The 17,886-nt window shown below is 40.0% G+C and overlaps 2 protein-coding genes and 1 pseudogene across 8 annotated transcripts in view; 2 read left to right on the top strand and 1 right to left on the bottom strand.

The window, feature by feature from the left end:
- CUL4A (cullin 4A) overlaps window positions 1-3,234 on the bottom strand; it is a 67,671-nt gene extending 64,437 nt beyond the window's left edge. The window contains exons 1-2 of one of the 4 annotated variants that reach the window (XM_056808262.1): window positions 3,012-3,234; window positions 306-421 (exon numbers count right to left, since the gene is read on the bottom strand). Coding sequence is in view for 2 of the 4 variants with exons in the window: in XM_056808264.1 (XP_056664242.1) it covers window positions 306-421; window positions 2,336-2,501 (282 nt within the window). In the remaining 2 variants the exon portion in view is untranslated. The other 3 variants (XM_056808264.1, XM_001364831.5, XM_056808263.1) reach the window with 3 other exon arrangements.
- A 209-nt stretch (window positions 3,235-3,443) lies between these two features.
- The window catches only part of PCID2 (PCI domain containing 2), a 74,239-nt gene continuing 59,796 nt past the window's right edge, over window positions 3,444-17,886 (top strand). The window contains exon 1 of one of the 4 annotated variants that reach the window (XM_056808266.1): window positions 3,444-3,710. In XM_056808266.1, coding sequence (XP_056664244.1) covers window positions 3,546-3,710 — 165 coding nt within the window. In that variant the 5' untranslated portion in view covers window positions 3,444-3,545. The other 3 variants (XM_056808269.1, XM_056808267.1, XM_056808268.1) reach the window with 3 other exon arrangements.
- LOC130455857 (proteasome subunit beta type-3-like) lies at window positions 7,114-14,068 on the top strand (annotated as a pseudogene).

Genomic DNA, 17,886 nt, shown 5'->3' with positions numbered 1-17,886 from the left:
ACCAAATATAATGAAAAATTTCAGACTTCTTATATTTGCTCAGAAGGCTCATTTATATTTCTGAAACAGGAATAAGATCTTTTTGTGTCATAAAATTTACTTTTACACTTTAGGAGGGAAAATGAGAATCTCAAGAATTTTGCTCACTCACCAGCTATCAGAATATTGAAGCTTTCAAAAGTTGGCATTAAAAACAGAACATCATCCTGCATCAAGTTTAGCACTCTAGAGGTGGAAGAAAATCTTGCATTCTCAGTTTTAGGCATACCAAGATTCTACCTTCCTGACTATATTTGGGCACTTACCTGGTAGAGTTCTTCAAGGTTATATTTAATGGAGGTGCTACTTTGTATGGCTCTCACTGCTTCATGGAGCTTCTGCCATGTATCCTGAGTATAATTATCTGGCAATTTCGGTCTGTCTGCAAAACCGGATACAAAATCAATGGAAAACGGCTTGCTCGTACAGGGCAAATCATGTTTTAAAGCCTACCAAAATGTGTATTCAAAACAATGTTTAAGTTAGGTTAACACAGAAATCAACTTCATAAATTAGGAACTATAAATAGGTTTCAAATTCTATCATACAAAGTATATCATTTTTTCTATATCATTTCTAGCAATAACACGATTATTGGGTTAAGATGAACAAATAAACAAAATGCATATTCACAGTTTGTCTTATTTTATTTAACAAAGCTTACTTAACATACAAATATGGACTCCAAATAATGACCATTTAAAATTTTACAAGTTTTAAGTGATCAGTACTAGATAAATTATCTTTGCCCCATTACTATTATATATAACATATTGAAGATCCTGATTTCCTAACACTATCACTAGTTTGTATAAGCTAGAAAGATGAATTATTACATATTGAGTACCATTACAGAAAGTAGTAGTGCTTTTCTGCTATGGTGATACTTATTAACAATACAAGATAATACTTTTTTAGGAGAGGTGAAATGAACTGGGCTCATAATTTCATTGTGGTAGGGAACTCCTGTTGTGCCAGTTCCTTCCATAGATGCAATCCTCCAAGTTTTTAAGTTTCTAGGGCCCTGAGAGACTTGCTTATGGAAATGACTCCAAGAGTAACTTTCCACTACATCTTTGCCTCAAATAATTAACAAGCCTTTAAAGACACTTATCAAATTTATGGTGTTTAGACTCACCAATTCTACAAAAATGAGGAAAAATTGCTAAAGATGGATTTGATAAAAACTATCACCTAAAGCACATTGCCACAATACTTGTTTGTGGGTAAGCTTTTAGAGTAGCCAGGCCAGTTAAAAAAAAAAAAATCAAATATACTGTTAATGAGTGATGAGCATTATTGCCAAGATCTAAAAAAGTTTAGGACCCAAGATTCTATTTGAACTTTCATGAACCTTAAAGATGCCTGCTCTGTTTAAGTGATGTTTTATTAAATTCATCTGGCTTTTGAGATAAGAACCTAAGATGATAACACATATTTTTCCCTACACTACTTTAGTAAACAAATGTACAGCATCACAATCACTGCTTCGACTTAAACCCTTCCAGTCAGCACCTGTAAAAATTTACTGACATTTCTGAATGTTTCAGGCAACTGAATAGACTCGAGAATACAAGCAACATTACTACAGGTTGGAAAATGATTTCATGCATAAACAACAAACCTAAGTAAGAAATACCAAAGGCCCATTTACAGTACCACACTATTAAGTGCACCCCTTTCTGAGGTGCTGTTCTACGGATGAAGCTAACAACATATAAATGGAGAGAATAAATCGAGACCCCTCGGACAAGTGACTAAGGGGGCGGGGGCAGGGGTTATTTGTGACAATAAGAAAGGAAGAGGAGGATTATCTCTCAGCCACCGCACAGGAGTGGGAGGGCCCAGGCCGATTGAGCGAGGTCACCAAAGGTCACCGCAGCGCGTGCAGGCAGCGGCCCTCCTCGGCGCCCCTTCCCCATTGGCTGCCGCTGAAGTCATGCAGTTCGGGGATTCCTTCGGCAGCGCGGAGCTGAGCTAGCGGGCCGCGGCTGCCCGATGGGGATCGTAGGAAACCAACTCCCCGCCCCCCCTTCTCTTTCGTACCCCAGTAAAAAAAAAAACATTTTGACACCCTCGCGGATCTCCGCCTCCACGGCGGCGCGCGCCGAGGGGGAGAGTGGGGGGATGGGACGGGTCAGTGTGGAAGAAACAAATCCCTTTTCCCTTCGCTCCCTCCCCCGGGGCCCTGGGGGTGGGGAGAAAGGGGAGCAGCCTAGACGCGACGCGGCCCGAGCCGGGCTCCCCACCCGCCTCCCTCCGCGCCCTCGCCTCGTTTACACACACACTTACCTACCTCTGAAATTTTTAATCACTAATTTCTTTGAGGAGCCGCCACTGCCCCCGCCCCCCCCAGGTTTCGTGGCGACGGCGGCCGCCGCCAGGGAAGCGGGTTTCGTGAGGCCATTGGTGTGTCCAACGAGAGCCGAAAAGTTCCCCTTCTTGGGGGTCTCTTCTGCCATGTCTACTGCCGAAAAAACAAACCCGCGGCGGCCGCTCCGCCCCCCCCCACCGGGGCCCGTTCCCTCCTCCTCCTCCTCCTCCTCCTCCGGCCTCGGCCCCGGTCTCGCTTCCTCCTCCTCCTCCTCCTCCTTCCCCCAATGCCCCGGTCTCTCCGCCTACTTCTCCTCCCCCCGCCCGGTGCCCCGGTCCCTCCTCCGGAGGTGAGAACTAGGCCCCGGCGGGGGACAGCTCAGGGAGTTCCAGCCAATCTCCTCCGGGAGACCACTGGGGGGGAGGGGGAGTAAAAGAGGGTGGGGGAGGGGGCGGTTCTCTGCTGGTCCCTTTCCGCACCCCTCCTCTCACTAGATGATTCAAGTGATCGGTGCTACTACACCTCCGCTACAAGACTGAGAACCCGACTGGTAGCTCGCCCTCTGTGTCTACACAGCCCGACCAGACCCGGGGCTCCTCGTCCCCTCCCACCGCCTTTCCCCCCTCCTCTTCCTCCTCCTTCTCCCGGAGGTTCAAACCTCTGAGGCGCCTCCCTGCCCCCACCAGCTGCCTCTACTTTTGGCTGGGCCGGGCCCTTCTCACAAGGTGGCACCTCCTTCTTCTCAGAAGAGCAGGAGAAATGGGGCCGAGAGGCCGAGCGAGGAGGCCTCAGAGCGTCGAGGTGGGGGAAGCAGCCGACGGGTAGGAAGCCCGTGGCTTCCAACGGACCCCCAAGAGGCCAGACTCCTCGGCTTCCTCCCCCTCCCCAACACGCTCCCCACCCCCACCCCCCACCAGCCTGGGTGACTTCCGCGCGACGCCCCACGAGCCGGCCTCCCACGTGCCCACGCCAACCGTCAGTCTTCCCCTCCTACACACGCGCGCACACACCGACAACAGACACACTCTTCCTATTGTTCACCTGGCCCACCTCTCCTCCCCCTTCTTTTTCTCCCTTCCCACCCTCCCTCCCTCAGGTGTGACCAGTCCGGGCACCCTATTCTTCGCAGCGACCATTGTGTGTCCCCATCTCTGCCATAAGGGCGGGGACGGTGTGCTTTACACGCGGGAGCATGAGCCTTCTAGACTTTCCCACAGATGAGGGTGCCCTGCTGGTGATGGAAGGGCCAAGGATGGTTAGAGTTCCCTTCTTAACGACCCGTCAGGGTAGCCGTTGCGCCGGGCACGCCCAAAGGCCGGACCGCCCCTCAAGCGGCCGCCATTCCGGTGACGTAGAGGTGGGGCGACCAGAGGGAAAAGGTGAATGGTGGGGGTGGGTGGGAGGAGAGGTAGCTTTCAAGGCGGCGTGCATTGTCACAAAAGCATTACACAATGTAATTTTTTTTTAATTCGCCACAAGTCGCGCCTAGAAGTGGGGTCGGAAAGTTGGTAGTTAACCCTAAAATCGCGGTTGTTGAGCATTTCCAGAGGGGCTCCAGAAAGGAAAACTTCGGTCCCTCATCCTGGCAGCCCGGATCTGTGGATCCGGTTTCAATCCCCGGACCTCAGGAGAACGGTGCGGACAGCTACCCCCAGTCTCCCCCCCCCCCCCACCTAAGTGGTTGTCCTTAACCCCAGCCGGGCAACGGCCAAGGAGTGCATCCCTATCCCACCACTTCCCCTCCCCTAGCCCACTGGCTCAGACGCCTGTTTCAGAAGCCGGTAGAGAAATATGCGCGCGCACACACATCCAGTAGGTCTCCCAAAGAGAGGCAAAAGGGGGCGGGGCTCCCGGAAGGAGCCAGATCGAAGGAAGTGACGTTCTTCCCACGCCGTAACCTTTGATCCCGGCCTTTTGGAACTAAGTTCTTGCTGCTAACCTGTGGTCTGGGGTATAGCGGTTGCTCTCACTCCCTATTCCACGCCCACTCCCCTCCCTAATTCTGGCCGAGAAATCTTTCTTGTTTCCCCTGAGCTGTCCCCTACATGGCGCACATCACTATCAACCAGTATTTACAACAGGTAACTTCTCAGCCTGGGAATTCTAACTGGAGTGGGGGGGGGCGGGGTCATCTCCCAGGCTATCCCTCCGCTCACGCCCTTCGGGGGCTGGTGCCTCCCTCCCTTCCTGACTAGCTTCTGCGCGAGCCTCTCTTTTGAAAGGGGTTTGGGGAGTCGGCATCTCGGACCCCTTCGCCGTTTCTCTACCTTTTTAGGTGACCCCAGATGAGGTCCTTTTTTTCGTCAGACTTCTCTCTTCTCTGGGATGTCAAGGGCAGATGAGAATCAAGAGCAGTGGGTGAATTAGAGACTCGATTTCCCGACAGTTGCCCGCCTTACTTTCCTCCCTTGTTTTGGGCATTTTAAGTTACCATTTACCTCGGTCCACTAGAAACAAGGTTGATGCATCTCACCCGAGTCCAGCTCTCCTTTACAGGCGTTCTCTCCACTGTTATGGTTCTATGTGAGTGTATACAGGCCTTCTCATCTTTCTCTAAATTCATTGTTTTTATTTTTAAGGTCTCAGTAATGATCCTCTGCATTCGTATACTCCAAATTTGTTAAGCTTTGCCCCAGTTGATGGGAATACATTGTTTTCATTTGCTGCCATGAAATAGTCAGGAATGTTTGGATATATAACAAGTTCTTTCTGCTTTTTTACTTCCTTAGGATACAGGAAGAGTAGTAGGTCAAAGAAGGAATGAATGATTTGGTAACTTTTCTTGAATATTCCAAATTGTTTTCCAGAACATTTTGGATTATTTTGGCGCTCTACCAACTGGATATTATGGGTCTCCCACACACCCCCTTCGATATTGGCTGCTTCTGTCTTTTATCAAAGAAGCAATATTTTCATATCATAGAACAAGAGTTAATAACCTGAGGTTCATGCACTTGTTTTTAAAAAAATTTTTGATTACTCTATTTTAATATAATAGATTTTCTTTGCAATTTTATGTATTTTATGCATTTGAAAACATTACAAGGAGGTCTGTAGTCTTTACTAGAATATTGAAGGGATCTATGATACACAAAAAGCTGAGAATCCTGTCATACAGGGTACCTTTCCATGCCTAATATACATTGCTTTTCTTCATGCACTCTACGGTTCAGTCAAACTGATCTACTTACTGTTCTTCCCAGACAGTATTCTTTTTCACCAGCTCTAATATGCTTGGAGAGTACTTTTTCTTAATCTATAAATATTAGAATCTTAATTCTTTCATAATTCCGTTTAGGTTCCTACTCTAGGCCTTTACTGATACAACACTTCATAATATTTATTATATTTATTTTGTATTTGCTTGTATCTGTACATGTGGTTCCCCTTAATAGAATACATGCTCCTTGAAGGCAATGATTATTTTGTTTGTGTCTTTCTATCTCCAGCTCCTAGCTGTGCATGGCATATAGTGGGACACTTAAATATTTGATTAATATTAAAAAGATTTTTGTGTTAGGGGCAGCTTGAGATCATTGAGAGGCCAGTGTAATTTCCCAAGTGCAATTCAATTTGTTTCTTCCTCCCATTTAGTTCTGGACCAATTCTGATTATCTGTTAATTTTAGTTAGCACAGAGTTAAGAGATATCTAGAAATGTTCTGGTAGACTAAATAAATAGACTTACCCTTCACCCTAATGTCATACTCTGGCTAATAGGGTTTATAGGGTTTCTTTATTTGATTTTCCCTCTGTGGATTGCTTAGCTAGTCTTTTGATTGTTAATAGATCTCATTGAGGAGACTCAGTAATAATTAGGACTTGATGTAACCAGCACATTCTAAGAGTAGTGCAGAGATAATCTTAACTGTCTATAGAAACTTCTATTTAAACTCTACCTAGGAATCCTATACAACTTTGGTGAGGCTGTCTCCTTGTCTTCTCTAGCCTCAGGTGATTCTGCAAATCAGAGGATTATTAAAGTTATCTCTAATTTTATCTTTTGAGGAATCTTGTATATTGTAAACAAATATATAGGAGGCAGGTTTGCTTCTTGGATTAATAATTTGTGGGTTGTTTTTTTTCAGGATCAGGAAACAGAGGATTTTTATATTCTTTTCATATTTTGTGCAATCCTGTGACTGTGCTCTACTTTATTTTTTCAACCCTTACCTTTCATCTTGGAAATAAGGCAGACGGGTAAAGACTAGGCAACTGGGTTTAAAAGACTTGCCCAAGTTCACTCTGCTAGGAAGTATCTGAAGCCAGATTTGTGTGCTCTGCTACAGAAAATTATTCGTACAAGTTACCCTTTTTTCCTTTTCTCATCTTCACAAAGGATTTGCAAGTATACTGCACACCCTTGATATATGTTTCGATAATTTTGGTAAAATTTAATTATTTTTATTTCCATTAAATATTGATAACCATTTATTTTTCTCCCATTTTGGCACCTTTCTAATGTCTGACAAGAGAATGTCAGATGATGAAGCATAAACTTTTTATTTATTTTTTTAAAAGCATCATCTTTTTGTTTTTCACTTAAAATGACCTGTCACCTATATTTAGATTAGATTTCTATTTCTATGAATTTAGCTTAATTTCTTTATACTTAGCATGTTCTTATTGGTGGGTTAAAAAAACTTATGAATCTTAGTACATACATAATTTTTCCTTTACCAGTTTTTCCTTTTTTTTTTGCCAATACTGAAAAGGTACTTTAAAACATTTTTTCCCTTTTTAATTATGAACTTGACATACATGAACATTTCGGTATAAGAACAGAAAGGAATGTTTAAGAAACTGAGAACTTTTCTTATACTTAGTTTAAATATATATCCTTATATTTTGAATATATATAAATTTGATGATAATAAAATTGCCCTGCTTCTCTGTCTCTTTTGTACTAGGATAGATAATAGGATCATAAATTTAGGATTGTAAGGGATCCTAGAGGGACGAAGTACAACCTAATTGCTTACAAATGAAGAAACTGAACATAAAGAGAAGAAAGACTTGCCCAGGGTCACATAGCTATTGCCTAAGCAATATTTTAACTCCAAGTCTAATGGCCCAGTCCATGAAACCAGTGGCCCCTTGTCTTCTACACTCTTCTGTGTATTATTTTTTTAAAACCCTTGCCTTTTGTCACAGAAGAGCTAGACAACGGGAGTTAAGTGACTTGCCCAGGGTCACACAGCTGGGAAATGTCTGAGGCCAGATTTTATTTAACCCAGGACCTCCCATTCATTCTTCTGTGTATTAACATTTAATTGGTTTTTGGGTTTGTTTGTTTTTTTTTTTGGCATCCCTGTCACTATCTGCCATCTTTCTATGACCTCTTGTACCTTCAGCCTCTAAAAATAACAAACCACAAAAAAAAATTCCCTTAAATGAAATAGAGTATATAACAAAGCAATGGACATGTTATCAGTATCTGGACTCAGAAGTCCATTTATATTCTACTTCATCACCTTTCTTTAAATAGTTGTAAAGCATGCTTTATCTGTCTTTCTGAATCATGACTGATCATTGCATTAATCAGAGTTCTTAAGTTTTTCAAAGTTGTTTTTCTTTACATTATCATAGGAAACAAGTTTTTCTTCTGGTTCTGTTCCCGCTGTACAAATTTGAACAGATCTTCCCAGGTTTCTTTGAATCCATCCCTTTTTGTTATTTTTTATGGCATAATATTTCATTACATTCTATACTTTAATTTGTTCAGTTAATTGATGGGTTCCCACTTTTTATCCAGTTCTTTGTTATAACAAAAAGTACTGTTATAAATATTTTTGTAGCTAGAGTCTTTTCTATCTGTCTTTGACCTCTGTGCTTTGTGAGAGCTGGAATTCAGAGGAGTTTGGGATTTGTGGTGGGTCCTTTGGGGACCTCTCAAACCCAAGCACTATATCTGTTATGCCCTATAACAGAAAAGCTGTCATGGCCATGAAAAAGAATTGGGTGGCCATTTGCTTTGGACAGGTACTTTGGCATCCAGGCCCAGATGGTAATAACTGACTTCCATAAGGTCTTTTCTACAAGTGATGATTTACATATTGTCCTGATTGGGCTTGCCACCAACATACAGATCATAGGTAGCTCATTGCCTCAAATTCTGGCTAAATTTATATGAGCCCAAGGGAGAATAACAGATCAAACTATATATACCCTCAGGAGCATGGCGGCCAACCTAATCTATGAGAAGTGGTTTAACACCTACCATACTGAGCTAGTCATTACTACCTTGCACCCTAAGACCTTTGAGCTCTTTATTTGTTCCTTGGACCCTTTTGACTGCCCCATGGTCACTGATCACTTTGTGGTTAGTGGCACCTGCTCAGCAAAGATAGGTGGGATGTGTAAATCCCTCAGGAAACCTGGCATGGAACCTGAGCTCCTTCCCTGCTGTCTGTGTTCGACGCTCTGAGCTTGGCACAGCCCTGCCTGCTAGGTACACCCTCCAGACCACCTTTGCCTGCCCAGAGGTTCCTGCTGCTGCAGGAGTCTCAGTGTTCTACGTGGGCGGGGGTAGGTGTCCTGTTACCTTCTTTCTACCTTCCCCTTAAACCCGAGTGTTCTTGGATTCCGGCTTTTGGGGGGGGGGACCTTTTGAATTGAGTCCAGCCGGGAGGGTTCCTTGGCTCTATCTTGTTGTTAGTTTTGATTTTCAGTCCCCTAGTAGCATTCAGTTTGTGATCAGTAAGAAAGGGTATTAAGAGGTCTGAACTTCTGCTCCTTCTAGGTTGCCATCTTGACTCTGCCTCCAAAAAGAGAAGCTGATTTGTAGATTTTCTATTACAACCTTATCCTTTGCTTCTAAGAGATTAGGGCAGTTTTACTTTAAGATTTATTGAAATATTATGCCTCGGCTCTTTGTGGAGGATTCATGTAATACAATGCTTATTACTAAGTAAGAGTGTTCACAAGTCATTTGCTAAAGTGAGTAACAACTCAATCAGTAAGGAAATTGTGAATCCTTTTGATAAGAGTTTACACTTCCAGAGAATGAGAAGTGGATCCTGTAAGACACTGCCTCCCTGGGCAGTGCTAGACAATTTGAAAGCTGTGATTGGCCCCTGAGATTCAAGAGATTCTTTCCCAAGCGATCCTCATCAGAGATCCTCCAAAAGGATTTCTCCAAAAGGATATCCCTTCAAGAGATTCTGCTTTTTTTATATAGGGGTTTTTCTCCCATGTCACCTCCCCTAAGTCCCTATATCTACTAATCACTGTGGACGCTTTCCAAAGGACTGCCCATCTAAATTCCTGCTAAGTCGACCAATCTCCTCAGTAAGTCTGAATCAGAAAAAATGCTGCTGTGTCAACCAAATCTCCTCAGCAAGTCTGAGAGAAAACACAGCTGAGTCAACTAATCTCATCAAGAGAAAAACTTGCCTGACCCTTTTAGGTACCTAGCATCCCATTGTATCAATTCTAAAAACAGGCCTGGCTCAAAGAACTCCTTGCCCCACCATAAGCATGGATCCAAGTACTTTCTTTGTTTAGCAATGAGTTTTCTCCCCTGAAGCAGTCTTAAGTACGGGTGGAGTAGAGGTCCTCCCATTTCTGATCCTGGCTGGTTCTCACATCAAAATGGGGCATGTTTCTCAGTAGGGAATTTGTTCCAATTAAGAATTCCCTGATGGGGAAATTTTTAACATTCACAAGTCTAAGAGATTTCAAGATTTACAATGGATATGTGCAGTTTTATAACTGGGCATAATTCTAGATTGTTCTTCAAAAGTGGTTGGATCAATTCACACTTCCACCAACTGTGTATTAGTGTCCTCATTACAGTTCCACCAACTGTGTATTAGTGTCCCCATTTTTCTGCATCTGCTCCAACATTTATTAATTTATTCTTTTGTCCTTTTATCATTTTAGTCAGTCTGATAATAGAAGAAATAAAAAGGCCTGGGCCAATATCCCAAGCCAAGGATATGACTATTTTGTGGTCACCTGTCTGCATGCCACACCCAGTCTGTGGCATGAGATGATTGCAGCCCAGATGACAACGGGTTGTATAGGTTTTGGAAAATTACTTAACAGAGGTAATTAAGAGGGCTAGATATTCAGAACATGTCCCTAATGTAAGTTTGTAAACATTTTGCTGAAATGATTAATAAATTCCAATAATAGGGTCTATGACTTGGTCAATCATCCTCCCTCCCTTTCTTCTTTCCTTTCTCAGGTCACTTGGTTATGACACTGCAGGACTAAGTTAGGGGCCCAGTTTCCTGTCACAATCTCCAGAGTATGTGGCAAGGAATGAGGAATTGTCCAGGCATTTTCAACATTGCAGAGGCTCTTAATACTATTCTCATTCCTATTAAATCTTATTTAAATCACACTGTTACAGGTTATCAAACTATTATCGAGGAATACTTATAGGTGATTAAAAGTTACTTAATTACATTTCTTCTAACAATAAACATGAGATGATATCTCAGTTGTTTTGATTTGCATTTCTCTAATCATTAATGATTTAGAGAATTTTTTTATTTCCCTGTTGAATTTAATAGCTTGTTGTTTAAGCAAGGTTTTGTATGTCTTGTTTCTTTGTTATTAATTTCCTTTCCAATTCTTTTTTTTAGACCCTTACTTTCTGATTTAGAATCAATACTATGCTTCAATGCCAAGGCAGAAGAGTGCTAAGGGCTAGGCAATGGGGGTTAAATGATTTGCCAAGATCACATAGCTAGAAAATATCTGTAGCCAAATTTGAACCCTTGTCTCTAGGCTTGGCTCTCAAGTCACTCAGCCACCTAGTTGCACCCTCCAATTCTATCTTATGCAGTTCTCATTTCTTTTCCAATTTTTTTCCTATAACACTCTCATTTGTAAAAATATTTTAAAGTTAAAAAAAATTTTTTTTTACTGGATTTCTTCCAAGAATTCTAATTTAATTTCTGCCCAAACCATTTTTCTTTGAGACTTTTCTGGCAGATGTCTTAGAAACATTCTCTTCTGTTTTGAGTATCTCATTTGTAATAGTTAAAATGGTTGAGGGTCATAAACTGTAGTGAGTAAAATAGTGGAAGATATAAATTGTGATAGATATAAGAGTGGGTGAGTAAATTTGTGACCGCAGAAAATATGTTTCACTACAGTGTCTTGGTTTTAAATCAAATATAATGTGGTCGCCAGGGAAATATTCCCAATTATGAATATACCCAAGTCAACTGGGTTTTATAGAGAATTTAATTAATAATACAATGAGGAATTAAAGAAAGAGAGAAAAGGAATTAATGAGAAAAGAATAGGCCGGCCCAGGGCAGCCCTGGCCAACCCAGGCCTAAGCCTTAAGAGAGAAACCAGTCAGTCCTTAATCACTCACCATAAGATTTGTCCAAGCAAGGATTCAGAGGGACAGAATTGTGAGATTTAAAATGGTTGAGGTCTTAAACTATAGTGATTTAAATAGTGGAAGATATAAATTGTGATAGATATAAGAGAGGGTGAGTAAATTTGACCGCAGAAATATGTTTCACTACAGTGTCTTGGGTTTTAAAATCAAATATAAGGTGGTCCCCAGGGAAATATTCCCAATTATTCAAATACCCAAGTCAATTGGGTTTTATAGAGATTTTAATTAACAATACAATGAGTAATCAAAGAAAGAGAGAGAGAGTAAGAAAGGAATAAGTATGAAGGGCCTCAAGCCAAGATGGCCTAGACCTGAGTCTTAAAAGAGAAATCAGTCAGTTTTTTATAACTCACCATAAGATCTGTCTAAGTAAGGATTTCTTTTTTTTTTGTATTCATAACAAAGTGACATTGTTTTATTATTCAATCTTCATGGCCCATATTTATTTATAGCTGTGGTACATTTACAAATATCAGAAGAAAATCTTAAGTCTCAGTACTATTACCAACAACTGTAGTACTCTAATTTGGGGAAGGACATGAGACAGTAAGGGAACTATGAAAACAAATAAACATACCCCCAAAATTCCAGAATTCAAATAGAAAGAAATAAGTATTGTGGGAAGAAAATTAATTAGTCAGAATCTTGACACTTGCTAACCCTGTCTGACCAGGAGAAAGTTGTTCTCTTAGCCTCAGTTTCCTCAACTATAAAATGGGAATAATGCTTACCCTGCATGCTCCACAGGATTATTGAAAGGAAATCACCTTTTAAACACTACAGTACCATAAAAAATTGTTTTTAATAGTATTGATTTTAGCTGATCTCAGAAATGAAAGCAGTTCTGATACTTGGAAGTTAAAGCAGAGCCAGCATTCCTTTTATTGATAGCCACCAAAGGAGATATAACTCTTTAGCTATCAGAGATTTTTTTTCTTGTATTCACCAAATAAAAATAGTAATTTGCTGAAGGTATTATCAATGTTAAAGTATCTACAGGACCCTGTGTGGCAAATTATATATTCTCCACTTACCATACAAGTGATTATATAGCCAAAGAAAAGATAAGCAGCCTATAGAAGAGAGATCAAGGAGTAGTATCTAAAGCCATCAGAAGTATTTCACTACTCCATATTCCATTTATTTTGACCAACCCCCTTTCCTCCTCTATTTGCTTTCTTATTCCCTTGTCCCTTACATATGTACTATTAGGTTTGGCATGGACAATCTTCAACCCTAACAATGGTGTTCAGAAAATCCTGGACTAAAAGGCCATTAATGATTTAAACCAGTACTTATCACTGTACTTCAATAAGCATCAACCTAATGACTTCTGACTACTAACTACTGACTATGTGATCACATACCACCAGTTTAATCCCATTCATAAAGAAACATCAAGTGGGGGTAAAAAATTTGCATTTCAGTGTGCCAAGGGAGATTTTTTTTAAATTGTGAGAAAAATGAAATACTGCAACTTGGCTAGACATGAGGATTACTGATCAAATTACCTTCACAGAAGTTAAGCTACAAATAATGATGCATTAGAAGGTATGAAAGTGTTTTAGCATAGTAATGTTTGTTGTTAATAAGGAGAATCTACTATCCATTATAAGCAGTAACTTAGAATTTTGTAGTTCTAACAATCAAGCATTTTAGATGGCAGCAACTATTTCTCCTTCCAAAGGAGAAAAGAAAAGCTGCAAAGATTATTGTAGAAAACAAATTATAAAAGAATTCTATGCTATGTCGCTAAAAAATATCTATTTTGGGAAGGGCCTTAAGCTAAACAAACATTACTGATATACTAAATATATTAAATGATACTAGTAGTAGTATACTGGTAGTAGGAGGCTATTACTTCTATTAAATATAGTAACAAAATGTTGCCTAGAATTTCAAGATGTTCTAAAACAGATACGTGAAAACTTGTATTTTGCCAGCATATTCAGAACATCAATATTCAAAACTGTACAGAATGGAAAACCATTTAATGTTGAAAACAGTATAAGACTACACATATGCAAGTACACACATATGCGTGCACACACGCTCACAGCTTGGATTTCTTGCCCCACATCCTACAGTCTCAAAATGTAATACTGTAAACATCACCAAATAAACTGGAGCATCAGGGTAATGGCTTAGCTGCCTCAATAATAAGTTGTACTTTTAACATAATTTTTGAAAGCTACCAGATCAGTGAAAAGTCAAATAGGTTTCCCCCCCTGACTATTTCTGAAAGGAAACTAATTGTTTTAAAGAGATGAATGTCCAAGCTCATTTTTTTTTCAATTTTTAAACATTATTTTATTTGGTCGTTTTCATACATTCACTGGTAACAAAGATCATTTTCTTTTCCTCCACTCCCCCCCTGCCCCCCTTGATAACCCCCCCACCCCCACCCCCGCCTTTCCCTCTCCCATAGCCAACGCATGATTCCACTGGTTATCACATGTGTTCTTGACTCGAACGCATTTCCCTGTTGTTGGAATTTGCATTAGAGTGTTCATTTAGAGTCTCTCCTCAGTCTTATCTCCTCCAACCCTGTAGTCAAGCAGTTGCTTTTCCTCGGTGTTTTTACTCCCATAGTTTATCCTCTGCTTGTGGGTATTATTTTTTAGATCCCTGCAGATTGTTCAGGGACATTGCATTGACACTAATGGAGAAGTCCATCACCTTCGATTGTACCTCAATGTATCAGTCTCTGTGTACAAATTTTTCCTGGTTCTGCTCCTTTCGCTCTGCATCACTTCCTGGAGGTTGTTCCAGTCTCCATGGAATTCCTCCACTTTATTATTCCTTTTAGCACAATAGTATTCCATCACCAACATATACCACAATTTGTTCAGCCATTCTCCAATTGAAGGGCATCCCCTCATTTTCCAATTTTTGGCCACCACAAAGAGCGCAGCTATGAATATTTTTGTACAAGTCTTTTTGTCCATTATCTCTTTGGGGTACAGACCCAGCAGTGCTATGGCTGGATCAAAGGGCAGACATTCTTTTATCGCCTTTTGGGCATAGTTCCAAATTGCCCTCCAGAATGGTTGGATCAATTCACAGCTCCACCAGCAATGAATTAATGTCCCCACTTTGCCACATCCCCTCCAGCATTCATTACTTTCCATAGCTGTCATGTTAGCCAATCTGCTAGGTGTGAGGTGATACCTCAGAGTTGTTTTGATTTGCATCTCTCTGATTATTAGAGATGTAGAACACTTTTTCATGTGCTTATTAATAGTTTTGATTTCTTTGGCTGCGAACTGCCTGTTCATGTCCCTTGCCCATTTGTCAATTGGAGAATGGCTTGATTTTTTGTACAATTGATTTAGTTCTTTATAAATTTGAGTAATTAAACCTTTGTCAGAGGTTTTTATGAAGATTGTTTCCCAATTTGTTGCTACCCTTCTGATTTTGGTTACATTGGTTTTGATTGTACAAAAACTTTTTAATTTGATGTAATCCAGATTATTTATTTTGCATTTTGTAATTCTTTCTAATTCTTGCTTGGTTTTGAAGTCTTTCCCTTCCCAAAGGTCTGACATGTATGCTATTCTGTGTTCGCCTAATTTTCTTATAGTTTCCTTCTTTATGTTCAAGTCATTCACCCATTTTGAATTTATCTTGGTGTAGGGTGTGAGGTGTTGATCTAAGCCTAATCTTTCCCACACTGTCCTCCAATTTTCCCAGCAGTTTTTATGAAATAGTGGATTTTTGTCCCAAAAGCTGGGATCTTTGGGTTTGTCATATACTGTCTTGCTGAGGTTGCTTGCCTCCAGTCTATTCCACTGATCCTCCTTTCTGTCTCTTAGCCAGTACCAAATTGTTTTGATGACAGCTGCTTTGTAATATAGTCTGAGATCTGGGACTGCAAGACCCCCTTCCTTTGTATTTTTTTTTCATTATTTCCCTGGATATCCTTCATCTTTTGTTCTTCCAAATGAACTTTGTTATGGTTTTTTCTAAATCAGTAAACAAAAATTTTGGAAGTTCCATGGGTATGGCACTAAATAGATGAGTTTGGGTAGGATGGTCATTTTTATTATATTGGCTCATCCTACCCATGCGCAGTTAATGTTTTTCCAATTGTTCAAGTCTAGTTTTAGTTGTGTGGAAAGTGTTTTGTAGTTGTGTTCATATAGATCCTGTGTTTGTCTCGGGAAATAGATTCCTAAGTATTTTATTTTGTCTAAGGTAATTTTGAATGGGATTTCTCTTTCTAGTTCTTGCTGCTGAGCTGTGTTGGAATTATATAGAAATGCTGATGACTTATGTGGGTTTATTTTGTATCCTGCAACTTTGCTAACGTTGATTATTTCGATTAGCTTTTTGGTTGAATCTCTAGGATTCTTTAAGTAGACCATCATGTCATCTGCAAAGAGCAATAATTTGGTCTCCTCCTTGCCTATTTTAATGCCTTCAATTTCTTTTTCTTCTCTAATTGCTACTGCTAGTGTTTCTAATACAATGTCAAGTAATAGAGGTGATAATGGGCATCCTTGTTTCACTCCTGATCTTAATGGGAATGGATTTAGTTTATCCCCATTGCAGATGATATTAGCTGATGGTTTTAGATATATACTGTTTATTATTTTTAGGAATGACCCTTCTATTCCTATGCTTTCTAGTGTTTTTAGTAGGAAAGGGTGTTGTATTTTATCAAAGGCTTTTTCTGCATCTATTGAGATAATCATGTGGTTCTTGTTGATTTGCTTGTTGATGTGGTCAATTATGTGGATAGTTTTCCTAATGTTGAACCAGCCCTGCATCCCTGGTATAAATCCTACTTGATCATGGTGGATGACCCTTCTAATCACTTGCTGGAGTCTTTTTGCTAGTATCCTATTTAAGATTTTTGCATCTATATTCATTAGGGAGATTGGTCTATAATTTTCTTTCTCTGTTTTTGGCCTGCCTGGCTTTGGAATCAGTACCATGTTTGTATCATAAAAGGAGTTTGGTAGAACTCCCTCTTTGCTTATTATGTCAAATAGTTTGTATAGTATTGGGATTAACTGTTCTCTGAATGTTTGATAGAATTCACTGGTGAATCCATCAGGCCCTGGGGATTTTTTCTTAGGAAGTTCTTTGATGGCCCGTTGGATTTCTTTTTCTGATATGGGATTATTTAAGAAAACTATTTCTTCTTCTGTTAGTCTAGGCAATTTATATTTTTGTAAATATTCATCCATATCACCTAGGTTGGTATATTTATTGCCATATAGTTGGGCAAAGTAGTTTTTAATGATTGCCTTAATTTCCTCTTCATTGGAGGTGAGATCCCCTTTTCATCCTTGATGCTGTTAATTTGCCTTTCTTCTTTCCTTTTTTTAATTAGATTAACCAGTACTTTGTCTGTTTTGTCTGTTTTTTCAAAGTACCAGCTTCTAGTCTTGTTTATTAGCTTAATAGTTCTGTCACTTTCGATTTTATTAATTTCTCCCTTAATTTTTAGGATCTCTAGTATGGTTTTCTTCTGGGGGGTTTTAATTTGTTCATTCTCAAGTTTTTTGATTTGCATTTCCAATTCCTTGATCTCTGTCCTCCCTAATTTGTTAATATATGCACTCAGGGATATGAATTTTCCTCTAAGTACTGCCTTGGCTGCATCCCATAAGGTTTGAAAGGATGTTTCGCCGTTGTCATTTTCTTCAACGAAATTGTTAATTGTTTCTATGATTTCTTCTCTAACTATCCGATTTTGGAGTATCATGTTATTTAATTTCCAATTAATTTTTGATTTGGGTCTCCATGTACCCTTGCTGATCAATATTTTTACTGCCTCGTGATCTGAAAAGGCTGCAGTTATTATTTCTGCTTTTCTGCTTTTGAGTGCCATGTTTCTGTGACCTAGTGTATGATCTATTTTTGTGAATGTGCCATGTGGTGCTGAAAAGGTGTATTCTTTTTTGTCCCTATTTATTTTTCTCCATATGTCTATTAACTCTAATTTTTCTAAGATTTCATTCACCTCTTTTACCTCTTTCTTGTTTATTTTTTGGTTTGATTTATCTAAATTTGATAGTGGTTGGTTCAAGACTCCCACTAATATGGTTTTACTGTCTATTTCCTCCTTCAATTCTCCTAGTTTCTCTATTATAAATTTGGATGCTATACCATTTGGTGCATACATGTTGATTAGTGATATTTCCTCATTGTCTATA

The sequence above is a fragment of the Monodelphis domestica genome, chromosome 8 (genome assembly GCF_027887165.1).
Source record: "Monodelphis domestica isolate mMonDom1 chromosome 8, mMonDom1.pri, whole genome shotgun sequence".
Classification (NCBI taxonomy): Eukaryota; Metazoa; Chordata; class Mammalia; order Didelphimorphia; family Didelphidae; genus Monodelphis; species Monodelphis domestica.
The sequence above is the reverse complement of the archived record's forward strand: the minus strand, read 5'-3'. Positions and strand labels throughout refer to the sequence as shown.